Source organism: Cervus canadensis, chromosome 2 (genome assembly GCF_019320065.1).
Source record: "Cervus canadensis isolate Bull #8, Minnesota chromosome 2, ASM1932006v1, whole genome shotgun sequence".
Taxonomy (NCBI): Eukaryota; Metazoa; Chordata; class Mammalia; order Artiodactyla; family Cervidae; genus Cervus; species Cervus canadensis.
The window spans coordinates 8,929,530-8,952,587 of NC_057387.1; the positions used below are offsets into that span (position 1 = coordinate 8,929,530).

General features: G+C 56.4%; 2 protein-coding genes across 6 annotated transcripts in view; one reads left to right on the forward strand and one right to left on the reverse strand.

Moving 5' to 3' along the window:
- Positions 1–1,105: 1,105 nt before the first annotated feature.
- IGSF8 (immunoglobulin superfamily member 8) lies at positions 1,106–8,131 on the forward strand. The gene is made up of 7 exons (XM_043451965.1): positions 1,106–1,347; positions 4,328–4,705; positions 5,486–5,947; positions 6,238–6,645; positions 6,857–7,270; positions 7,593–7,723; positions 7,872–8,131. Exons 1-6 carry the CDS (start codon positions 1,287–1,289, stop codon positions 7,706–7,708), a joined length of 1,839 nt encoding a protein of 612 aa, XP_043307900.1. The 5' UTR covers positions 1,106–1,286; the 3' UTR covers positions 7,709–7,723; positions 7,872–8,131.
- A 608-nt stretch (positions 8,132–8,739) lies between these two features.
- KCNJ9 (potassium inwardly rectifying channel subfamily J member 9) overlaps positions 8,740–23,058 on the reverse strand; it is a 59,397-nt gene continuing 45,078 nt past the window's right edge. The window contains exons 1-5 of one of the 5 annotated variants that reach the window (XM_043452031.1): positions 17,615–17,975; positions 16,397–16,450; positions 16,026–16,129; positions 14,408–15,315; positions 8,740–11,728 (exon numbers count right to left, since the gene is read on the reverse strand). In XM_043452031.1, the coding sequence (XP_043307966.1) occupies positions 11,361–11,728; positions 14,408–15,257 (1,218 nt within the window). In that variant the 5' untranslated portion in view covers positions 15,258–15,315; positions 16,026–16,129; positions 16,397–16,450; positions 17,615–17,975 and the 3' untranslated portion in view covers positions 8,740–11,360. The other 4 variants (XM_043452006.1, XM_043452013.1, XM_043451998.1 and 1 more) reach the window with 4 other exon arrangements.

The window sequence follows — 23,058 nt, forward strand, 5'->3', positions numbered from 1 at the left end:
CTCTTGCCTGGAAAATCCCATGTACAGAGGAACCTGGTCGGCTGCAGTCCATGGGGTCGCTAAGAGTCGGACACAGCGCCTTCACTTTCACTTTTCACTTTCATGCATTGGAGAAGGAAATGGCAAACCACTCCAGTGTTCTTGCCTTGAGAATCACAGGGACGGGGGAGCCCGGTGGGCTGCCGTCTGTGGGGTCGCACAGAGTCGGACACGACTGAAGCGAGTTAGCAGCAGCAGCAGCAGCATCTCCTATTTAGTGTATTCTGTGCCAAACACTTTCTGTACATTATCTCAATTGTCACAAAAATCCTTTGGGGTGGATGTCATCATTTCAATTTGCCAGCAAGAAAAGTGGAAGGATGTTAAGCAACTTGACCAGGATCGCCGGCCAGGAAGTGACGGCACCCAGACGGCCCAGCCTCCTAACTCTTTTCCTCTTGTTCTGCCCCGAGGGGGTGGCAAACAGGTCATCAGTGACCCAGTGGAGCCCGGTAGCGCCCTTCAGCTCAGATCCTCCTAGTTCCGCAAGGCCTAGATCCCGCCCTTTCCCGTTTCAGCAGGATTTGCGGCGAGGCTTAGAGGTCCAGAGCAAACAGCCAGGTTCTAAGAGCGAAGGCACAGCCACCTCGCTCATCCCGGGGCCCTAGCATCTAACGCGCAGAGAAAACCCGGAAGGAGCAGGGCACCTGTGCACTCTGCGGAGCTTGTGGGGACTTGGCCAAGCTCCGGTGCCTCCCGCCCGCGGACCGGGGCCGGGGCGGAGCTAGGGCTCAGGGGGGCGGGCCTGGGCCGGCCTGGGCGGAGCCGAGTACCCGAGCCGCACCCGGGCTGGGCCTAGGCTGAGGTCGGGGTGGAGACTGGGGCAGGCGGAGCCGGGGCCGAGGTCCAGGACCCCGTCGGGACAAACCCGGGGACCCGAGCGGGGCCAGGGTCGGAAGGGGTTGGGGCGGAGTTGGGGACCGGGGCGGGGCCAGACAGGGGCCAGCAGCCTAGGGCCGGGGCGGGGCCTGGGCAAGGCTGGGCGGGGTCGGGGCAAGGCGGGGCGGGAACGGTCTTCCTAGTAGCCAAGGCGGGAGGGAAAGCAGTAGGAGGTGGCGAGGAGGAGGGAAGAGGGAGGAGGGAAGAGGGCGGGGACTTGGCTGCTCCCGCTTAGCTCAGCTCCGCTCCGCGCACCCACGCCTCGCAGCTCCGCTTCGTGACCCCCACCCGGGCATGCGCCCCCCGAACCCCTGGTCACCCAGAGCCCACGCCGCCCCCCAGAGCCTTCCCAGAGCCGGCTGTGCAGGATGGGCGCCCTCGGTCCCAAGTTGCCGCCGCCGCTGCCGCTGCCGCTGCTGTTAATGCTGGGTAAGCCCGGCCCCTCGCCCCGGCTCCCAGCCCCGCCCGGCAGGTGCCTGCTATGTGTTGTTCAGCCCTGCCGTCTCCCCAGCATTTTGGAGCCCCTGGTAGCCCCTTCTCTCTCAGCGGCGCCTCCAGCCTTCCCGGGCCTGGCGCCCAGCTGCCCTCTGTGGCCGCCGGCCTAGCCAGTCTTGGGGGTGGGGTGAGCTCCCCGGTTCTAGGCCCTAGGCTGGGACACAGTGCGGACCCACCAGAGGGCGGTCCGCAGGGACCGCCAGGCCTCCGGGGGCCGGGTCCCGCTTCCCTGCTGGCACACGCAGGTCCTGGGGGCGCTGCGACTCCTGTCTGCCTCACGCTCAGCTTCAGGCCCGGCCTTAGGTACCCGCCCTGCGTGGGCAGTGCCTGGCCATCTTCATAATCGCCCGAGTTGGCTGGAGGCCCAGGGGCCCGTTCTGCCCACGATCTTTTGAAGTAAGTCTCCCCTAATTGCACCCCCCTCTCCAACTTCATTATCTGACATCTCAGTCTCACCCTGGACCGGGTCTCTCAGATAGCACTGTCTCTGTAGCCTCCCACCAGCTGTCACACCCCCTTAGTCCCAGCCTCCCTGCCTCAGGAGAAACCAGGCTCCCTGGAGACTGATGCTGAGGTCCCCAAGCACACTGTGTCTGTTGTGGTGGGTGTTCGCGGTGGGCTGTCTGGACCACTGCTGCGTGGATGCATGAGGGCAGTGACAACGGCGATGTTTGGGGTGTGAACTGGGGGGCTCCCTGCAGGGCTGGCCTGGGGAGGAGGATGGGACAGTGACTGCCTACACAGACTCAGGAGACTGCAACCCTTGAAATCGGAACACAGGGCTGCGAGGGGGTGGCTTTGGTGCCCGGATTTGGAGCTGCCATCATTAAGGCAGAGGCTGACGTAGCCCCGGCCGCCTGTTTCCAGACCAGCGCTCCATCTCAGAGCCAAGTGGCCTCCCTGTGCTGCATAGGTCCCCGGGCCCCGTGGGACTAGAATGAGTCCTCTCCTTGGGGCCCCAGCTGGGAGGCAGGAGGACATACAGAGGAGGGAGCTCTGGGCCCCGGTTACTTAGCACTGGGCCTCTTTTCCCCAGTGGGCAGCGTGGCGCAGAGAGGAACCCAGGGTAAGTGTGGTGCAGAGAGATAAGAGAGTCTGTGGGATCTGAGTGCCCTGGATGTGGACACTTACTCTCATTTTGAAGGTGAGGAAAATGAAATAACTTGCCCCAGAGAACACATTGAGTGAGTGTTGGGGCCTGGATTTGAACCCACACCAGAGAGACCCGAAGCAGGTCTCTTTGCTTTCCTTTCCTTCTCTGCTAACACAGAGGAGGGGGCCTGGCTGGGGAGAGAGCTGCCTGGCAGCTGGTTTCCCAAGGCGGTGAGGGTGACTTTCCCATGGGGATCTCCGAGCATCAGCAGTTGTGGAGCCAGGAAGATGGGAGGGGGCCCTCCTGAGCAGAGTCTGCCCTGAGGCCAGGGAAGGTGTCAGCTCCATCACGCTGATTATGAAACGCCCTGGGGCAGGGCCCTTCTGAGTCACAGGCTCTCTCCCTGTCAGAGTGGAAGCTTCTAGCTCTCCTCCAGTGTAGCGTGGAAGGAGCTAGTCCACACAGTACAGCCGGGGATGGGCATGGGGCTGGAACTCGACTTCCACCTCCCAGCCTGTGCTGTAACCGAGCGACCACGAGTTCTCCCCATGACTCAGCCGCAGGGAGAAGACAGTTACCGGGAGGGCTTCTGGAGGACTGTCTGACTACAGACTAGGTGTTTTCCTCCCGCCCCTGCAGAAAGGCTGGGGTATGTCCCTGGAGTGATGCTCTGCTGGGTGAGGCCATTGCCCTCAGGCCGCTCCTTGTCTGTCCCCATTGCCTCCCTGGCTTTGTCCCTCTGCAGGGGCACGTGGGGGCCAGCCAAGGATAGGAGGAACTTGGCCAAGACATTCTACTTCTCATACCTTACCTTTCTCATCTGTAAGATGGAGGTAGAGAGTTGACCCAGCCCTCCTTATGTCCTGAGATTCTGTGGTTTGGGGCTGTGGAAAGACAGAAGGAGAGAAGAGGCTGAGCCCTCCAAGGCCACAAGGCTACTCTTTGAGGGCAGGCTAGGGGTGAGGATGGGGTGAAGAAGAGTTTTGGCCTCTCTGAGGAGAGAAAGATGGGAGGGGACAACCCTGGGGGCGGGTGGAAAGGGAGCAGTATGTAAATGAAGCAGGCTATATGCAAATTAAAGCTTTTGTTTAGGCAGTGGTGGGGTTGGGTGGGGGGAGGACTGTGTGTCAGCTGGGCCTTCGGGAAGGTTGGCAGGCACGGGTGGGGGAGGGGAGCCTCTGCCCCCAGAGCCCAGGGCAGAGGCTGGTTCTTGCCCCGTGAGCCTCAGCTGCCTCGGCAGCCCCAGGGGGCGGAGAAGCAGTGAGCTCATGACACAGCTGGAGACGGGGGAGGGATGGTGTGGTGAGAACTGACTGGGCCTGTACCCTCTCCTGCCCCGCCAGTGGCTCCATTGTCTGGAGTCCCCTGGCCCAGGTGACACAGCTGGGCCAACCAGCCCTTCTGATCAAAGTTTTTCCAGCTCCTTTTAAACAAAGGAGGGGTCTCAGGATCCCTTAGCTAGAAGGCTCAACTGGTCCGCAGACAGGAGAGTGGGGTAACAAGGGGAGGGTACAGCTGGAATCAAGGAATGGTTAAATCAGAAAGCAGACACACTCCTTGCACTTAGGTGCTCTGCTCTGGCCTGCCAGGAACAGGGATGTTTCTGGGTTCTGAGGCTAACCTGGCTGTCTCCCACCACCTCCTTGAGACTCAGGTGTCTTACCTCCCAGCCTCCTTTCCTGATTCTCAGAATGGGGCCCAAGCTGTACACCGAGTTTCCTCAGGTTTCCTTTCCTTTCACAAGCAGGCAGCAAGGATGATGTGGGTGCCGGGGGGATGCAGTGAGGACCCAGGCATCCCTGACTTCGTCCTTCCCCATAGGAATTGGGTGCTGTGCCCGGGAAGTGCTGGTCCCTCAGGGGCCTCTGTACCGCGTGGCTGGCACTGCCATCTCCATCTCCTGCAATGTCAGTGGCTATGAGGGTTCTGCCCAGCAGGACTTCGAGTGGTTCCTATACAGGCCTGAGGCCCCAGAGGCCGCCCTGGGCATCATCAGCACCAGGGACGCCCGGTTCTCCTATGCCGTCTTTGGGCCCCGAGTGGCAGCTGGTGACGTTCAGGTGCAGCGTCTGCAGGGCGATGCCGTGGTGCTCAAGATCTCCCGCCTGCAGGCCCAGGATGCTGGCATTTACGAATGCTACACACCCTCCACTGATGCCCGCTACCTGGGCAGCTACAGCGGCAAAGTGGAACTGAGAGGTACTGGGCCCTGAGAGGGGGTGGGGCCACAGTCTCCCAAAAGGCAGAAAGTCAGGGTTGGCAGGAACTTAAGAGGAACTTGAGGTCCAAGGAGTTCCCCTCATTTGACTTTGTGCACATTAGTGACTGGCCTGGGACTCTAACCCAGAACTCTTCATTCCAGTCCACTGCTCTTATTGAGGAGAGCATGGCAACCCACTCCAGTCTTCTTGCCTGGAGAGTCCTCGTGGACAGAGGAGCCTGGCGGGCTACAGTCCATGGGGTCACACAGGGTCAGACATGACTGAGTGAATAAGCACAGCTCTTGGGAGAGGGGAAGTGTCCTGAAGCTTTCCACTCCCTGGTAGGGTAGGGAGCCCCATAGCGTGAACAGACTCCGTTCCTGGAGCTTTCAGGATCCAGATCTTGGGGAGGAGTGGGGAATGTAGGGGCAGGGTAGGACAGGGGAGACCACGTGACTTTCTTGCTCTCTGAAGTTTCTTTGTCTTCCGAAAAGGAAGACAGAGCCACTCTGCTGAGTATTTCAAACAGGGGTCAGCCTCAAACATAAGGGTGAGTAGGCGATGGGCTGGTTCTATGAAACTCAGCAAGTATTTATTGTGTGCCTGTTGTGTGCCCAGCACTGTGCTTGACACCGCTGGGTTACAGAAGGAATGATACAACACGAAGTCTCTGCCTTCTAGGATCTCACGGTCTATTTAGGGAAATAAGTTGTAGGTAGAAAACAGCTCACACAGGTCCACAGCCCCCCCCCCCCCTCACTCCACCTGCTCTCTCCAGTTCTTCCAGACTTGCTGCAGGTGTCTGCGAGCCCCCCGGGGCCCCGAGGCCGCCAGGCCCCGACGTCACCCCCTCGCCTCACAGTGCATGAGGGGCAGGAGCTGGCACTGGGCTGCCTGGCGAGGACCAGCACGCAGAAACACACGCACCTGGCCGTGTCCTTTGGGCGAGCCGTGCCCGAGGCGCCTGTGGGGCGGGCGACTCTGCAGGAAGTGGTGGGGCTGCGGCCCGACCTGGCGGTGGACGCCGGGGCGCCCTACGCCACGCGGCTGGCGGCCGGGGAGCTGCGGCTGGACAAGGAGGGGTCCGAGAGGTACCGCATGGTGCTGGGCGGTGCCCAGGCGGACGACGCGGGCACCTACCACTGCACTGCCGCCGAGTGGATTCAGGATCCGGATGGCAGCTGGGCCCAGATCGCAGAGAAGAGGGCTGTGCTGGCGCACGTGGACGTTCAGACGCTGGGTGAGTGCCAGGGGTCCCCCAGTGCCAGCTGGGAGCCAGAGTATCTCAGGGACACTAGAGGGCCATGGTCCGAGACCTGGGAGCCCCCCTTCCCTCCAGTGAGCAGTCTCGTTAGCATTGCTTCCCCTTAGCATCTGTACCCGTGATGGGTTTTCTCTGCTCAGAAACAGGTGTGGAGATGGGAGGGCCACGGCTGAGGGCCCCTGGGTCGGGGAGACGGGTGGAAGTTTCCTGCTGTCAGGGAGGACCCTCTGCTGGCTCCCTGACACCCCTTCCCCGCTGTGTTTCAGCCAGCCAGCTGGCAGTGACGGTCGGGCCTGGGGAGCGTCGGATCGGCCCCGGGGAGCCCTTGGAGCTTCTGTGCAACGTCTCGGGGGCCTTGCCCCCACCAGGCCGTCACGCCGCGTACTCCGTGGGCTGGGAGATGGCGCCCGCAGGGGCACCGGGGCCCGGCCGCCTGGTGGCCCAGTTGGACACGGAGGGAGTGGGCAGCCTGGGCCCCGGCTACGAGGGCAGGCACATTGCCATGGAGAAGGTGGCTTCCCGAACCTATCGGCTACGGCTGGAGGCTGCCCGGCCTGGGGACGCGGGCACCTACCGCTGCCTAGCCAAGGCCTACGTCCGAGGGTCTGGGGCCCGGCTTCGCGAAGCCGCCAGTGCCCGCTCCCGGCCCCTCCCCGTGCACGTCCGGGAAGAAGGTGAGAGGGGCAGGCTGGGCCCTGGGCAGGACTCAGTGTCTGTAGAAACTACCGTGTGTTTCTGTGCTCTCCCTCTCCATCAGCTGCCTCCACGTCTGTCTCACACTCCTCTTCTAGGATTGTGGGAACAATGAGTTTCTGGGGGGTCGTTTAGACAGGGGTCCTGACCCCATGTGCCCTGACCTTTCACCTTCTGATCTCTGTTGTGCAGGTGTGGTGCTGGAGGCCGTGGCCTGGCTGGCGGGAGGCGCCGTGTACCGCGGGGAGACAGCCTCCCTGCTCTGCAACATCTCGGTGCGGGGCGGCCCCCCTGGGCTGCGGCTTGCTGCCAGCTGGTGGGTGGAGCGGCCGGAGGAGGGCGAGCTGAGCTCTGCCCCTGCCCAGCTGGTGGGCGGAGTGGGTCAGGACGGCGTGGCGGAGCTGGGGGTCCGGCCTGGCGGAGGCCCTGTCAGTGTGGAGCTGGTGGGGCCCCGAAGCCATCGGCTGAGGCTGCACGGCTTGGGGCCTGAGGACGAGGGCGTGTACCATTGCGCCCCCAGCGCCTGGGTGCAGCACACCGACTACAGCTGGTACCAGGCGGGCAGTGCCCGCTCGGGGCCTGTCACCGTCTACCCATACACACATGGTGAGTGACGGCCTCCCTCCTCCTCGCTCAGGCCTCCCCCCACCCCCAGCTCTTGTCTTCTCCTTTGCATCTGATCCTCCCACTAGCTGTCCCTCTGGTCCCTCTTTCTGCTCCAAAAGTCCAGCTTTCAGCCTCCAGCTGCTGCAGTGTCCTGGTGGTGGGTGCTGGCTTCAGTGCAGAGAGGGCAGGGAGCCGGCAGAAGACTGTGTGTGGGGGAGGAGCTGGTGTGGACAGCTTGACAGAAGGTGCTGGCAAACGGGTGGGGCTGTGCGTGGAGAGCAGTGACACCCCAGGCTGAGCAGCGCCGTCCTCTCTCACCCAGCCCTGGACACTCTGTTTGTGCCCCTGCTGGTGGGCGCAGGGGTTGCCCTAGTCATCGGCGCCACCATCCTCGGCTCCATCACCTGCTGTTTCATGAAGAGGCTGCGGAAACGGTGATGCCTCACACCCCAGGTGAGGGGTGAGAACCCCCAGCCCTGTCTTCCCCAATCCTCCCTCCCTGGTCCTACCCAGCCCCTCTCAGCTCTGCGGGACCCTGGCGAGGGCCAGGAGGGAGTCACCCTCTCCCTAGCCCCCTCTTCACGCCCTCCTGTTCTTGCAGGTGTGACTGTCTTCCAGCCCAGCTGCAAGCCTGCCTCTGGTGTCTGAATACCCTCTCCCTCTGCCTGCTCTCCCTTTAATTTATTTGACTGACTCCCACCCAGAGTAGGGGATGTGGCCCCCCACCCCCGACTCCTTCCTTCCCAAGCTCCTCCCTCTGGCCTTCTGTTCATGATCTCATACCCAGCCCAAAGGGAGGCAGTCCCCTGTCCTAGAATTAGTTTTTCTAAAATGTGAATAAACTTGTTTTATAAAATCTGGGCTGGCTGTGTCTTCCCTGCCGTGGGGGCTGGGACGGGTGGCAGGGAGGCTGCTGGGGGCTGACAGCCTCTTCTGGACAACCCGGGCTGCTCTTCCGCTACAAACACCATCTGGCCTCCGTGGGCCATGCCACCCACCCCAGGAGGGGACACCTGGGTCCCATCTGCTGTCCGAGCTGTCAGCGCAGAGCCGATTCCTGTTGGGATTCTTGCTGGGGGCAAAAAGGGAGGAAGAGGGGTGAGTTCCAGCTGAGCACAGCCTCCGCCCCAGACTTCTCCCAGGTTGCGGGGCAGGGGCTCCCAGGGCCCAGCGCCCCCTTTGCTGAGTTCCTGGGCCACTCCACAATCTCAGTCTCTTGGTCAGGCTCATCTTGGACCTGCCTCCTCCCCCCAGGCCCTGGGGCCTCAGCCTTTCCCTCCTGATCTTCATTATCCGGTCTGACAGCAGCAGAATGGAAGCCCCGGAACACAGCCGCCTGGTGGCAGGAGGACAGCACTCAGAGGAGCCCCCAAAACCCCCTGCTCCTGGCTGCCCCCCCCCACCCCCTCCCACGCCCTTGGGGCTCCCTAAATTTGTCTCTGCCTAAGGATTCTCTGATCTCTTTCAACTCAGTGATTTAAATGTTTATTGAGCATTACCAGTTTGCCAAGTGTTGTTTTTACAGATGGGGAAACTGAGGCCCAGAAAAGTGACGCGACTTGCCCGGAGTCATAGAACGAAGTAGTGACAGCGTCAGGACTGGAACCCAGGTCTCCAGACTCCCCGCACTGCACACAGTGGGGCCCTGAGTGGTGGCTCAGTGTGAGGAGAGGGGTGGCAGGGTCTTGGCGCCTTCCATCCAGCCTCAGTTCTCTGCAGTGGCTTCATTTTTAGTGGGTGAACTACCGTGTGAGCAAGTGTGGACACCAACAGTCCCCTCCCTTCTATCCAGACTCCAGCTGTTTCAGCAAACTGAACCAAAAGCGCACCCCATTCCATCCCCCAGCATTTGTTTTTTTGCGAACGACTGATGCCAGGGTGCAGGGACCTCATCTTTGACTGATGGTGACCCAGGTGACCCTGATCTGAGGCAAAGACGTCCTCTCTGAGCTGGTATGGCTCTGTCCTGCTTCCAGGAGGCACAGCGGCTCACAGGACCCCAGCTTTGCAGCCTGGAATGCGGCACACTGGGGTGCTCCCACCCCAAGGAGTTCAGACTTTTATTAAAGTTCAGGAGTGGGATGCAGCCAGGGCCAAGGGCTGGGGTCAACGCTGAGGATGGTGTGCTTGCGTGTGCGTACACGCCTCTCCCACCCACAGGTCCCCCCACCTCTGCCCCTTCTTGACTCGCTGCTCCTCTCCCTTCATCACCCTGGGATGGAGGGCCTCCCTGGTGACTGGGATGAGGCCAGGAAGGGGGTGCACGCAGCATGGGAACTTGTCTGCAGGGGCTCCTGTCCCAGCTGGGCAAACAGCAGGCCACATCCAGATATTTGGACTCTCGCCGCTCTCTCACACCTCCCACGTTTAAGCCTACTTCAAGTCCCACCTGGGATTCCATCCTCTGTCACTGACGCCCTTCCTCTTCCAGTTCCCATTGCCTCCCCAGGACCCCCCTGAAGCCCTCCCAGCTGCTTTGCTCTCTCTATTATGCCTACTCATCTTCACCAAACCCCATCTCTAGCTTGTTGCCGCCCCATTTTCACTGACGGGTGAGTCCCTGGGTCCAGAGTTAAACTCTTCAGCCTGGGTTTCAGGGTCCCCTTTCCCCCCACCACAATTCTCCACCTGTTATATTTCAGTCTCCTTCCCAAGGATCCTCAACTACTCCTCAGCTTGATGCCCACTTCCTGACAGAACCCCTCAGTCTGCTTGGGGAAGGGCTTCTCAAAGCATGGTCCCTGTTCTGGCATCAGGACCCGGGATGCGTTAGAAATGCAGAGTTTTAGTCTCTGCCCCAGACTTACTGTGTCCGAAACTCCGGGAGTGGGGTTCAACCATCTGTGTCCCCGAGCCCTCCAGGTTGGCCCCGATGCCCACCCAAGTTCACAAATGCTGGCTCAGGTCACCCTCCAGGTCTGACTCAGTCCTTGGCTTTCTGATCACCGAGCCCGCCCACCCTTACTCAGAGAGATCGCCCAGGTTCTTGGTTTGAAACAGTTGCCAAAGGCATATGTCTCTGTCTTTCCCACGTGCCTGCGCTGTATTCCCAGAATAGGAATCGGATCTCTGACCATCCTCCCCACACATGCCCGGGTCAGTGCTCCGGACCCAGCTGGCACCCAGTAGCCATGTGAATGACTCCCTCTCACTGTACCCCAAGACTGACTCCGGTTTCCTGCGGGCCCCGGGTCCCAGCTCTAGTGAACTCAGGAGCTCCATGCCTCCCCTGGTTCCTGCCTTCACAGCCCTGCTCTCCCCTCCCGCCTCTGCAGGGGCACTTGTGAGAGCTCACTCTGCTATTAGAAGGTGGTCGGCCCCGCTTTGCCTTTCCCAGGCCCAGCCCCAGGGCCCCAGGGCCCCAGCTCTGGCATCTTACCTACAGTTGGTTTCCCTGCATCGTGGACGAGCTCATTCTCACCCTACTGAGCTGCCCCCACAGACTTTCAGCCTCCCTCCCAGCCTGTCACGGTGGTGCAGGTGGAGGCGGGGGGACAGCCTCTTCCTCTCTGCCTGCCTCCTTCCAGCCTTCTCTTCCCTGGGTCAGCTTGGGCTGCTGTGTCCAATGAGACAGATGCGCCAGACTCGGAGAGGCTGGCTGAGGAGAAGAGTGGGGACTAAAATCCAGCCCACATCTGCTCCCCAAACCATGCACCCTGGTTTAGGGTGGTGTCAGTCTAAAGGAAAAGGGTGCCTTTTTAGAATTTGCACAAAGACGCTCTGTGAGTTAGCAGCAGCCCTGAGCGCACCACCAGCCTGTCGGCCCACTTATCTATCCACCGGCTGTCTCTCTCTGCTAGCACCTTCTCATCCAGCTCACACAGGCCCATCCTTCTGTCCATCCATCCACCCATGAACAGACAGGAAGGTCAAACACAGACAGGCTGGGTAAGTTCACCCATCCCCACCCTTCATTCTCCTGAAGTCAGGATCTCTGCCATCCCAGTTGGATCCCAGACCTGAGATTCTGAGGCGGCTCTCCAGCTTTGGTGCATTCATAAGGACCTTGCCGGACTCCTTCTCCACCTGCGATACTCAGCTCCCCAGGTACCTGTGTCTGGCCCTGCCACAGGGGTCTGGAGGAATCTGGTCATACCTTGGACTCACTCTCTGGGGGTGGCAGGCAGCCATTCTGCTCTTTGTCAACCCCAGCCCCTTCGCCCGCCCCCTCTCCTGCCTCCTCTCCAGCCCCCTCTCCTGCCCCTTCTCCAGCCCCCTCCTCCTCCACCTTCTCGTCCAGCCGGCTGGGGATGGACCAGTAGAGATGGGCGTCCAGTCGGGCCGCGGCCTCGGCCAGCTCCCGGGCGCTGCAGGAAGGTGTGGGCACCTCAAAGGTCTCGTGGAAGCTGGCATAGTCTACTTCGTAGAAGCCATCCTCCAGGGTCAGCACTGAGGTGAAGCGGTGGCCCCATAGCACCTCATCCACCAGGTAGGAGCTCCGAGCTTGGCATGTCATTCCTGGAGGGAGGGGCATAGGTCAAGGAGACCCCAGCTCCAGCCTTACCTCTCCTGTATCATTCCACAACCCTATTCCTAAAACTCTTCCCTGTAGCCCTCCTCAAGGGCCCGAAACCCCCTTTGGTCCAGTCTACTTTCTCTTCCTTCCCAATTCTTGTACCCCCCCGCCCCGCCCCGCCCGCTTCATCTCTGGCCCGCATTCTCCCTTCCCCTCCGTCGGAGATGCCAATCAGAGAAGCTTAGCCTTGAGACTGACCTTGGGGATCATCTAGTCCAACTTGCCTCTCCATACAGGGTACCCCACTGGAGCATTCTCAATAATGTGCATTTAGCTTGCACTTGATTACCTCCTAGGATTAAGACCTCACCACCTCACAAGGAATCCCCTCTTTTGTGTAATAGCTCTAATTTTTGAGTTGTTCTTTATACAGAGCCCAAATCAGCTTCCCTTAGTTTCATTCCTCTGCTTTATGACACCCCTTCAAGTAACTGGAAGCAGGAGTCTCAGGTTTCATGTCTTCTCTCTTTCAGACTGAATATCTGTCTCCCTTCACCATTCCTATGACCTGGCTTCCAAAAATTTTACTTTCTTGACTGCAAACCAGAATGGCCAAGGAGGATGCTTTAAGCACTTTGAGTGTGATAAATACTCCAACTGTGGCCTGCTGCATGCATAAGAGAGGGCTCACTGCCTCTCCTTCTGCCCATGATTCTATAGCTAATAGGGCCCAAGATTACATTATATAAACATTTTGGGAAGCTGTGTCACATTGCCTGTGGCCAACTAAAACCCCCAGTTCTTTTTTCACCAGAGCTCTTCCATGCTGTGCTTACATAAGTGATTTTTTTAAAGCCTAAATCTAGAACTTTATATTTATTCCTTTTAAATGTCATCTTGTTGGGTTTTTGGCTCATTATACTTGCTTTTCAGAAGCATTTTGGATGCTGACTGTCTCACCCAAAATATTACCATCCTTTCCAACCTTGTCTCCCTAGAAAAATCCGACAAGCTCCCCTCCCTCTCTCCTCCCCCTCCCCTGTACTCCTTGCCATGGCCGCGTGGCCTGTTTTCCCCATGGGGTGGGCACAGCCACTGCGGCAAATGCTTCTCCTTCTACTCGGGGTCTCTCACACCCCCCTCAGTTCATATCTACCTTCGAACAAAGGGGAACAGAAGAGTGAACATTAGCTGACCAGAGACTGGCTCTTAACACTGAAAGCCCTGCCTTGAGCCAGTCTGGGGACATTGGTATTCTCTGTTGCTTTGGCTGGCATAGGAAATGTCCAGGAGAGGAGGGGAAGATGAAGCAAAAGTGACCCTGGAGAGAGGGAGTTCGAGGAAGAGGGTGAGGGGCTGGCGGTACATGAGAAGAGGGTTGGGCAGGGATTTCCCAGGTACCAGCAAGAGTGCCAGCTGGTGAGATGAGAGGAAAGGAAGCAGGGTGAGTGGGGGGAGGGAGAGGAACGGGGGTCGGGGTACGGTGTGGGGGAAGGAGTGAGGAAGACTGAGGCAGACAGCGGTACAGGCTCAGGGTGAAGTGTGTTTGCTGGCACCAACCTAGGATAAGCCAGCAGGGGACAACACAGGCAGGAGCCACAGGGCCACCTGCTGGGCCTTTGGTTATCCACTTGCAATCTTCTCCTCCCATTTCTATCCGCATTAAAAAAAAAAAAAATGTTTTGGGCCCCACCAAAGCATACAGGATCTTAGTTCCCAGACCAGGGATCGAGCCCCCACCTCCTGCATTGGCAGCTCAGAGTCTTAACTGCCGAACTGCCAGGGAAGTACCCTTTCCCTCTTCTAGATCTCAAGTATCAAAGGACTCATTTGCTGGTCCTGCTACACTGCTCTTGTCCTACCTGCTCCCAAACGTTTCACTGTGTAGGCCTGAGTTGAAAGCTCTGACATTACAGGTACATTGCCAGTTCCTCCTGGAAAGGGGCTCGAAATGTTCAGGTCATCTGTTTTCTTTATCACTGGAGACTGAGTCTTTTGATGGATTGGGAAACCCAGGTAGAGCTGCGAGCAGCTATCAACCTCTCCTTAAGGTTCAGAGTAGGAATAACTCAGGTCATGGAAAACCTTCACCATCAAATTCCAGAAGCCTGGACCTCTCAGTATTGAGAAAGATCGCAAACCTAAATCTCCCTTCCTACTCTGCACCCTAAACACTGAAGCCAGACTGCCCGCGTCCACTGCTTACTTAGCCTGGGACTGTGGACAACTTAACTTCTCCCTGGGGCATCCTGCTCCCTGAAAAATGAGCAAAAAAATGAGAACCTCAGCGGGCTCCTTCATGGGGCTTGGATTAAATGAGCTCAGAGGGGTAAAGTGTTTTGGAACCGTGCAGGGCGAGGAGTAACCACTGGCTTGGCTACTGTCGTTACTTTCCCCTCTCCCCCTATTTGCACCTCTCAGCCAGGGCCCCTGACAGGACTATTTCGGAGAATTCCTGCTTTTTCTCGGCTCCCGGGGATCACTCTGTTCACACACCTCTCCCAGCCCAGGTCCCGAATCTCACCTCAGCCTCTCTCGTCCTCTACCAGCCTCTCCATCCATTCTCTACCAGTCCCTCCATCCCTCCTCGCCCCCTGCTTCGTCCGCCCTGGCTCCTCTCGGTCCAGTTCCCCGCCCACCCGCTCCCCTCCCCTGCTCCTCCTCCTCGGGTCCCCGCGCACCCGTGGCTTCCACCATGCCCTCGAGGATGACCACGATCTCGAAGTCGTCCCTCTCGAGGGCGCGGCGCGACGCCTCCCAGAAGGGACTGGCGGCGTCAATCTCGTGGCTGATGACGAGAGGCGAGACGAGGAAGAGGCGGTCGTCGCCCGTGTCGAAGCCCACGCTGAGGTCGGTCTGGTGCAGCGGGATGAACTCGCCCTCCAGCGTCTGGCGCGAGCGGATGAGCTTGGCGCGGATGGAGGCCTCGACGATGTGCGATGACCGCAGGTCGCCCACCCGGAACATGAGGCAGAGGCGCCCGTCGCGCAGCGACACCACGGCGTGCGAGGAGAAGACGAGCGTGGCGGCGCGCTTGTTGGGCTGCGAGATCTTGACGAACATGCAGCCCACCATGAAGGCGTTCACCATGGAGCCCAGGATGGCCTGCAGCAGCAGCAGCACGATGCCTTCGGGGCACTGGTCGGTGATGACGCGGTGCCCGTAGCCGATGGTGGTCTCCGTCTCGATGGAGAAGAGGAAGGCGGCCACGAAGCCGTTGAGGTTGTTGACGCACGGGGTCCACGCCGTGTCCTCCAGGTGCTCCAGGTCGCCGCGGCCGTAGGCGATCAGCCACCAGATGGCGCCGAAGAAGAGCCAGGTGAGCGCGTAGGCCAGCACGAAGAAGAGCAGGCTCAGGCGCCACTGCAGGTCCACGAGCGTGGTGAACAGGTCGGTCAGGTAGCGGTAGGTCTCGCGCACGTTGCCGTGCTGCACGTTGCAGCGCCCGTCCTTTTCCACGTAGCGCTGGCGGCCGCGGCGCCGCGGCGGCTCCTCCGGGCCCGGCGAGAAGGCGGCGTTCTCCTGCGCCATGGCCGCGGCCACGGGCGGCGAGGTCACGGCCCGGGCGGCGGCGCGGGGCCTGGAGGGGCTGAGAGGTGGGCCGTATTAGCGGACCCCGCCGGAGAGACCGAGACGTCCGGGCCTGCGCGCAGGGGCCGGGTGGCCCTGTGCGAGCCCCTTGCTGCCTCTTAGCCTCGGCTGGCCGCATCGGTAGAATGGGAACGATCGATACACACAGCTCTCCCTGGCCCCACCCGCAGCTCACAAACTCGTGAGGATCCGGTGGGATAGGGTGTATGAACTAGATCGCACTCTGCGTGACTGATTAGTTTAGAGGGAAAGGGTGAGGCGTGGTAACAGAGATCTTGGTCCCACCGCCTCTAACTGGGCTGTATAGCACCTCACGGCCACCCCCAGGCAAAAGGCCCTGGGCAAGGAGGGACTTTCCTGAGATCTGTACACTGTGAGCTTCTTGAAAGCAGGTGGTTCATCTTCCTCCCCAGTGCAGAGCCCTCCCTGCCCAAAGGGCTCCCACTTCCACCCCACCCAGGCTAAAGTCAGGCAGTCCCCTTATCCCTGATCTCCGCCTTCAGCCTGGCAGCTAACCAGGTTCTTTTACCATTCACCAGGAGACAGACCCAGAAAGTCTTGCCCATTCCTCCCTCCTTGGACCTTGCTTACTCTACCCACCGCCCCTCCCCGCACATCCTCTTCCTCTCAAGAAGCTTACAAAGGAGAAATGAAAGTGGTGGAAAGCGAGTGAAAGATCTCCAGTGGGCAAAGGTTGAACATTCCCACCTTAGGAAATTCCCACTGAGAATTCTCCCTGAGGACTGACGCTGGTCATTGCAGCTGTAGTGTTAGCCCCATTTCCCCTGGGTTATTTCCACAGTGGAGACAGCCTGCAAATGGGCAGGAGGGTCGGAGGGTGTGAGATCAACACGGACAGCCGGGGTAAAAGAAGCACAAAGTTCATCAAGGTCAGGCTTGTAAGCCTCTAGCAACCTGCTCTTGATGAGCCATTAACTCAGATAAGTGATCGAAGCACCAGCATTTACCTCTCTCCTCCCTTCAGTTCTCTCCCCACCCCAGCCTCCCACCTCCCTCTACTATCCTCACAACAGCCCCCCTCCATATGTCCCAGATCTCACATTCCAAGAGAAGCCTACCTGATTTTGTTTTAAATTCTTCCCTGTGAGCAGCTCTCTGGACTGCAATCTGCCCTGAGAGAGAGAGACCCAGAGCCCTTCCATAGCCATCTAGGGACCTCTAAGAGGTATGACCCATATGAGGAAAGGTTAAGAATAAAGATTCAAGGCTTTTCAACCTTCCCTTCTTCCTGGGAATCATCCTCTTCTCCCACTCCAAGGAATCCTGGACTGGTTGTAGTAGAGTGGTGGACGGGAAGAGTGTGACATAAGGACCACAGATGGTCTGGACATTTGACCAGGTCCTGGGGAGAAACTGCCTGGATGTGTAACTCCAAAGCCAGCACTCTTGAATTTAAGTTCTGGAGTGAAGTGTTCTGTAGATCTTTGGAGGTTGTGGGTGTGTGTGGGTTTATATGTGGTTTGTGTGTGTTGCTGGGGTAGAGGGCAGGAGGGAAAACCAAAACAAGATGGCTTGGAGCTTGGGGGCATCCCCTATATTTATTTTTCAGGAGGAATCGGGGACACGTCCAGGAGTCCCAGTGCAATGGCAGGTTAGGGTCTTCCCCTCCCCCAGTGGTGAGTGTCCCTTTCTCTCCCTGCAGCCCAGGATATCCTTGAGAAGTGATCTCCAAGCACTGATTGGCTTAGAGATCACAGGTCCTGCAGAAAAGTACCTGAGCCCACTTATTCCAGCTTCCGTCCAGGTGGGCTTTCAGATGTTCTCTCAAGGTCTTAGGTCATCTGACCCCCAAGCTGCTTGCTTAGGCAGATTTCTCTGCCCAGGTGTGAGAAAGAAACCCCAGAGTCTGATAGTCCCCAGAACTCTCTCACCCTCCATTGCCCTGGGGATCTAGATGAGCCTCATTTTGATTGTGTTCTGTCTCCTATCTTCCTTAAGTGGGGGCTGCATTTTTCTCAATGGGGCAGGAAAGGTGTGAAATGATTGCCTCCATCCCAGGAGCAAAGACTCAATTTCTGCAGCTTCCCTCCGAAGAGTCCTGTTCCTCCAGCCTGTTCCTCCTTATTTAATGTGCATGCTGTGTCCCCTTTTCAGAAGACCCCAGTGCTGCATTCTGCTGAATTTCCCTTTCTCCCACTTGAGAGTGCTGGCCTGCAAGGGGGCTTATTTTTTGGAAGGGGATCTGATGAAAACTCCCTCAGGAACCAGCTTTTCCCAAATCCCCACTTGCCTTGGAAATAGGGGCCCAAACCCAAGTCCCCCGCAACTCAACTCACAGCGTGTGGAGAGGAGAGTAGCCGGCAGCAGAGACCCCTGGGGGGTAGCGTCCATGCCCCTGACACCGCCTCCCCCTCACCCCAAGCACCCTTGGAGGGTGGGAGCCGCAAGCACTGCTGTTTCTCCTAAATGTAGCGGCAGCTCTGACTAGGACTTGCTATCTGTGTCATCCCCACTTCCCAGGCTCCCCTGCTCCTCTCCTGTTTCCACAGCAACCAGTCTGGCGACAGCTCTAGAGCATCCCCCTCCCCTCCCCAGTCCTGGGTACCACTAGAGGCTGATCCACACGCCATAGCTATTTTTAACCAAAGTCCCTCCTCCTGGACAACTCAATGCTCGCCTCCTCACCCCCTCAGAAAAAAAAAAAAAGAAGAAGAAAAGCTGGCATGCTGGCTCTTTCCTAAGAAGCTCCTTGCTCTGAGAAAATACAAGCCCTGATGTGTTTGGGAATTAGGCATTTCGTTTCCTGGGGATTTACCTCCAGTCGGGCTTCTGGGTGCTAGAAGGTTTGAAGTTCCTGGAATGGCCTGGCAAGATGGAAAAGGCGGTGCTGAGTAATATGATTTCATGAGGCAGTTTCCTGGGTTCAAGTCAGGCTCTTGGTCAGGCCCCCCATCACAGTCTTCATTTTTGGAGAGGCCACTCTGATCCAGAAGTCGGTAGTCAGAAAGAAAAGAGATCCACCCAAGGAAGGGAGGTAGGGTCAGGGGTTCTAACCTTTGTCACTGATTTGTGATGTGACCCACAGGAATCATTTCAGTCAGCCACCGTTGTTCCCTCTTTCACGGGACATGGATATGTATAAATAGCCTTTCCACCTACTTCACAGGGTGTACAGATTGAATGAGGCAATGTAAATAGAAGGGCTTTGAAGTATAGTTTGTTAACAGTGAAAGCTCTAGAAACAGCCCAGATGTCCAACAGAAAAGGCTAGGTTAGGGCTTACTAACTCTTCATTCAACAAACTTTTATGGAGCCCAAGTGCCAGGTAATGGGCTGGGTGGGAGCAGTTACAGAAATAAGTCCCTGCCCACCAGGAGCACACGGTTGCTTGGGAGAGAGACACATAAGCACAGAATACTGACACCACTACTAAGGATTCTTTGAGTCTCAGCTCTGAGCGAGACACACCTCATTTAAAACCCTGGGTGATACCCTGTGAGATAAGTACTATTTTCTCTATTTATGGATGAGAGAACTAAAACTGAGAAAGATTAAATGGTTTACTGAATGTCACAGAGTTGGATATTTGCAGAGACGGGGTCACACTCACACATCTGTGTCACATCCCAACGCTCCACTCCCTTGGTAATGCAACATCTATGGCAAAGCAATATAAGCAGTTACTGTGTTCATATATGTAAACATGCGTGTAGGCAGCCTGTGACATAAAACCAGAACATGAAAGTATTCTCTTTTTTGGCCACCAACTCAGCTTGTGGGATCCTAGTTCCCTGTGCTGGGCTGAGTCACTCAGTCATGTCCGACTCTTTGCGACCCCATGGACTGTAGCCTGCCAGGCTTCTCTGTTCATGGGGATTCTCCAGGCAAGAATACTGGAGTGGGTTGCCATGCCCTCCTCCAGATCTTCCCAACCCAGGGATTGAACCCAGGTCTCCTGCATTGCAGGCAGATTATTTACTGTCTGAACCACCAGGGAAGCCCCACTAGGGATCAAATCTGTGCCCTGGGCAATGGAAGTGTGGAGTCCTAACCCCTGGACCAAAAGGGAATCCCCAAAGTATTCTTATTCATTGATCATAACTGTAAAGACATAGCTTCAGGAGCACTGATAAAAAAAAAATCAGGAAAAAAATTGGAGGAATGGAAATACTTTAATGTTCACTTTCCCCAGGGAAATAATTAAAAGCACAGAGCAGTAGGCAAATGCCAAATGTTGCTGTTATCAGTATTATTATAGCCTAGGTGTTGATCAATTCTCCAGCTACCTTAAAGTTGCAACAGTGAGTTAAATTATTCTCTTTTTTTTGGCTACCAACTCCCAGCTAAAGGAGTAAGAAGATGTAGAAATGGATACTGGCCAGTTAGACGTTCCTGAAGTGGCTTGGCAAGGTGGAAAAGGGAGTGCTAAATAATGCAGTCTCAGGAGGCAGAGTACTGGATTCAGGTCCCCACTCTGTCCCTTAGGAGCTGGGTCACTGTGAGCAAGTTTCTTAACCTCTCTGAACAGTTTCTTCATCTAAGAACTGAGAACAGCTGTGTTACTCATCTCTGGGGAGGTTGTCGTGAGGACTACATGAGGCGGTGACTGGCATGTGGTAAGTACTCAATGAGCGTGTGTGTGCTAGGACGCCTCAGTCATGTCTGACTCTGTCAGCTCCTCTGTGCATGGGATGCTCCATGGAGTTGGTTGCCATGCCCTCCTCCAGGGGATCTTCCTGACCCAGGGAAAAACCTGTGCCTTTTATGTCTCCTGCATTGGCAGGTGGGTTCTTTACCACTGAATTGCTCAGTCGTGTCTGATTTGTTGTGACCTCATGAACTGCAGCCTGCCAGGCTCCTCTGTCCATGGGATTCTCCAGGCAAGAATATTGGAGTGGGTTGCCATGCCCTCTTCCATGGGATCTTCCTGACCCAGGGATCAAACCCGGGTCTCCTGCACTGCAGGCAGACTCCTTACCGGCTGAGCCACGAGGGAAGTCTTTACCACTCGCGCCACCTGGAAGATGTTAGCTATGGTCTTCCTTCTGCTCCTCATTACCCTCCGCCCAGGCATCTCCTGAAATCCCCGCCCACCCAGTGCCACCTTCTCCAGTTCTAGTGCCACCTAGTGAGACCTGCAGGGGGCACTCCTGGTACACTGCCCTCATCTCCTAGCCCTCTCGCCTGTGTTTCTTGTTCTAAGAGGAAATATCGAGTTTTCAGCCTGAGATTGGCATCAGGAGGGCAGCTAAAGCCCCCGTCAGCATCCCTGTCTCTTGGGCCTAGCCCTGTCACCTGAGCCTTGGGCCTGCTAGCCTGCCCTTCTCTGTCCTGCCAAGCAGCCACTCACGTTGGTTCCATTGTGCCAGGAGCTCAGGGAGAAGAAACCAGACTCCTGAGCAAGAACGTGTTTGCACAAGACGGGCCCCGTTTCCTGGAGGGGGCGATGGCGGGGCTGACAGGGCCCCCAGAAGCTGTATCAGCCAGCCCCCTGCCTCAGTCTGGGCTGCCTGAGCTTAGCCTTGCTGACAAAGGAGAAGCCCACAACCCCCAGCCCTGCTTTGCAGACCCTTCTGGTCCTGGATTTTACCTGGTATCTAACCTCAACTCTTTGTTTATCATTGAACTTGAACAGAGCAAGGGAAAAAAACATTTTCTCAGGTACCAGGAGGAAGAAACATAGGCAAGATCCCAGCTCTCAGTATTATGGGATGAAGAAAACAACTTTACAAGGAACCAATTAAATATGTCAGTATAGTGTGATGATGGGAGATTGGGTTTGGAACTGGAAAATATTGAGGGCAGGAGGGTCACAGCTGGGGCCACATTGCTGGTCTATAAAGAACCTTAGTACAAAATCGCAAAAAGGAACCCTCTCTGGGCAGATGTACTCCTTATGGCATGTAGCAAGTGGTACTTTGGAGTTAAAAGAATAAAAACGGGAGTCCCTCCAGGAAACACTGCTCTGAGCTATGATGCAACAAAAGGCAAACTGAATGCTGGTCCTCAGTTTGCCCCCTCAGCAGGTGCCTTTGTGCAGTCCACAGACTGTGCAACTGTATGTGGCAGCCTTGGGATCAACCAATCTGGGAAGGTTTCCTTGAGCAATATCATGAAACTTCTTGGGTAAAAGGCTGGAAGTGGGAGAAGAAGCAAGATGGAGAATACAGGAGATGGTTGAGGATATGAGCTTAATGGAGCAAGGAGGGCAATCAGATAGATTATAACAATTTCTATAAATTGAAGGGAGATGAGGCCCTAGAAAATTCAGAGGTGAGGGAGCACATGTTTGCCGGAGTGCATGTGGCTGGAGATTTAGAGTGAAGTGGGGCGAAGTGGAGCACAGATCCAAGCAGATGGAGCCACAGTGGGCTTCTGAAGCTGAGGGCTTTGCTGTCTTCTGGCTGAGTTCAAGAGAGCAAGAGGATCAGAGCCTTCTCATACACAGGTCTATCTTGCTTTATAGGACTGGGTGGAAGTAGACCAGGATTTAAAAGTCAAGGCATTTAGAGGTAGTCCAGAATTAGTCCTCACTTTACAGGTAAGAGATGGGTCCCAAGAGAATAGACAGGACTAAGATCCGGGCTTCCTGGCTCCTGGTCCCTGGTTGTCCCTTTATTCCCTGTTGCCTCCCTCCTATTGCAGTACATTGGGTGTTAATAGAATTTCTTTCCACTGGACCAGTTAGAAAGGTCCTCATTCAAAAAAAAAAAGAAAAGTACTAGTGACAGATTTTATTTTCTTGGGCTCCGAAATCACTGAGGGTGGTGATCATCATTCAGTTGCTCAGTCGTGTCCGATGCTTTGTGACCCCCCTGGACTGCAGCACTCCAGGCTTCCCTGTCCTTCACCATCTCCCAGAGCTGGCTCAAACTCATGTCCATTGAGTCAGTGATGCCATCCAAACATCTCATCCTGTCATCCCCTTCTACTGCCTTCAATCTTTCCCAGCATCAGGGACATGAGTCGGTTGTTTGCATCAGGGGGCCAAAGTATTGGAGCTTCAGTTTCAGCATCAGTCCTTCTGATGACTATTCAGGATTAATTTCTTTTAGGATTGACTGGTTTGATCTCCTTGCTGTCCAAGGGACTCTCAAGAGTCTTTTCCAACACCACAGTTCAAAAGCATCAATTCTTCGGCACTCAGCCTTCTTTATGGTCCAACTCTTACTTGCATGCATGAGTACCAGAAAAACCATAGCTTTGATTAGATGGACCTCTGTCGGCAAAGTAATGTCTCTGCTTTTTAATATGCTGTCTAGGTTTGTCATAGCTTTTCTTTCAAGGAGCAAGCATCTTTTAATTTCATGGCTGCAGTCATGAAATTCACCATGATGAATTTCACCATCTACAGTGATTTTGGAGCCCAAGAAAATAAAGTCTTCCACTGTTTCCATTGTGAATGGTGATTGCATCCATGAAATTAAAAGACTCCTGCTCCTTAGTAGGAAAGCTACGACAAACCTAGACAGTGTATTAAAAAGTAGAGACATCACTTTGCCAACAAAGGTCCGTATAGTCGAAGTTATGGTTTTTCCAGTAGTCATGTATGGATGTGAGTTGGACCATAAAGAAGGCTGAGTGCTGAAGACTTCATTCTTCAAATTGTGGCACTGTAGAGGACTCTTGAGAGTCCCTTGGACTGCAAGGAGATCAAGCCAGTCATTCCTAAAGGAAATTAATCCTGAATATTCATTGGAAGGACTGATGCTGAAGCCAAAGCTCCAATACTTTGGCCACCTGATGTGAAGAGCCAACTCATTGGAAAAGACCCTGATGT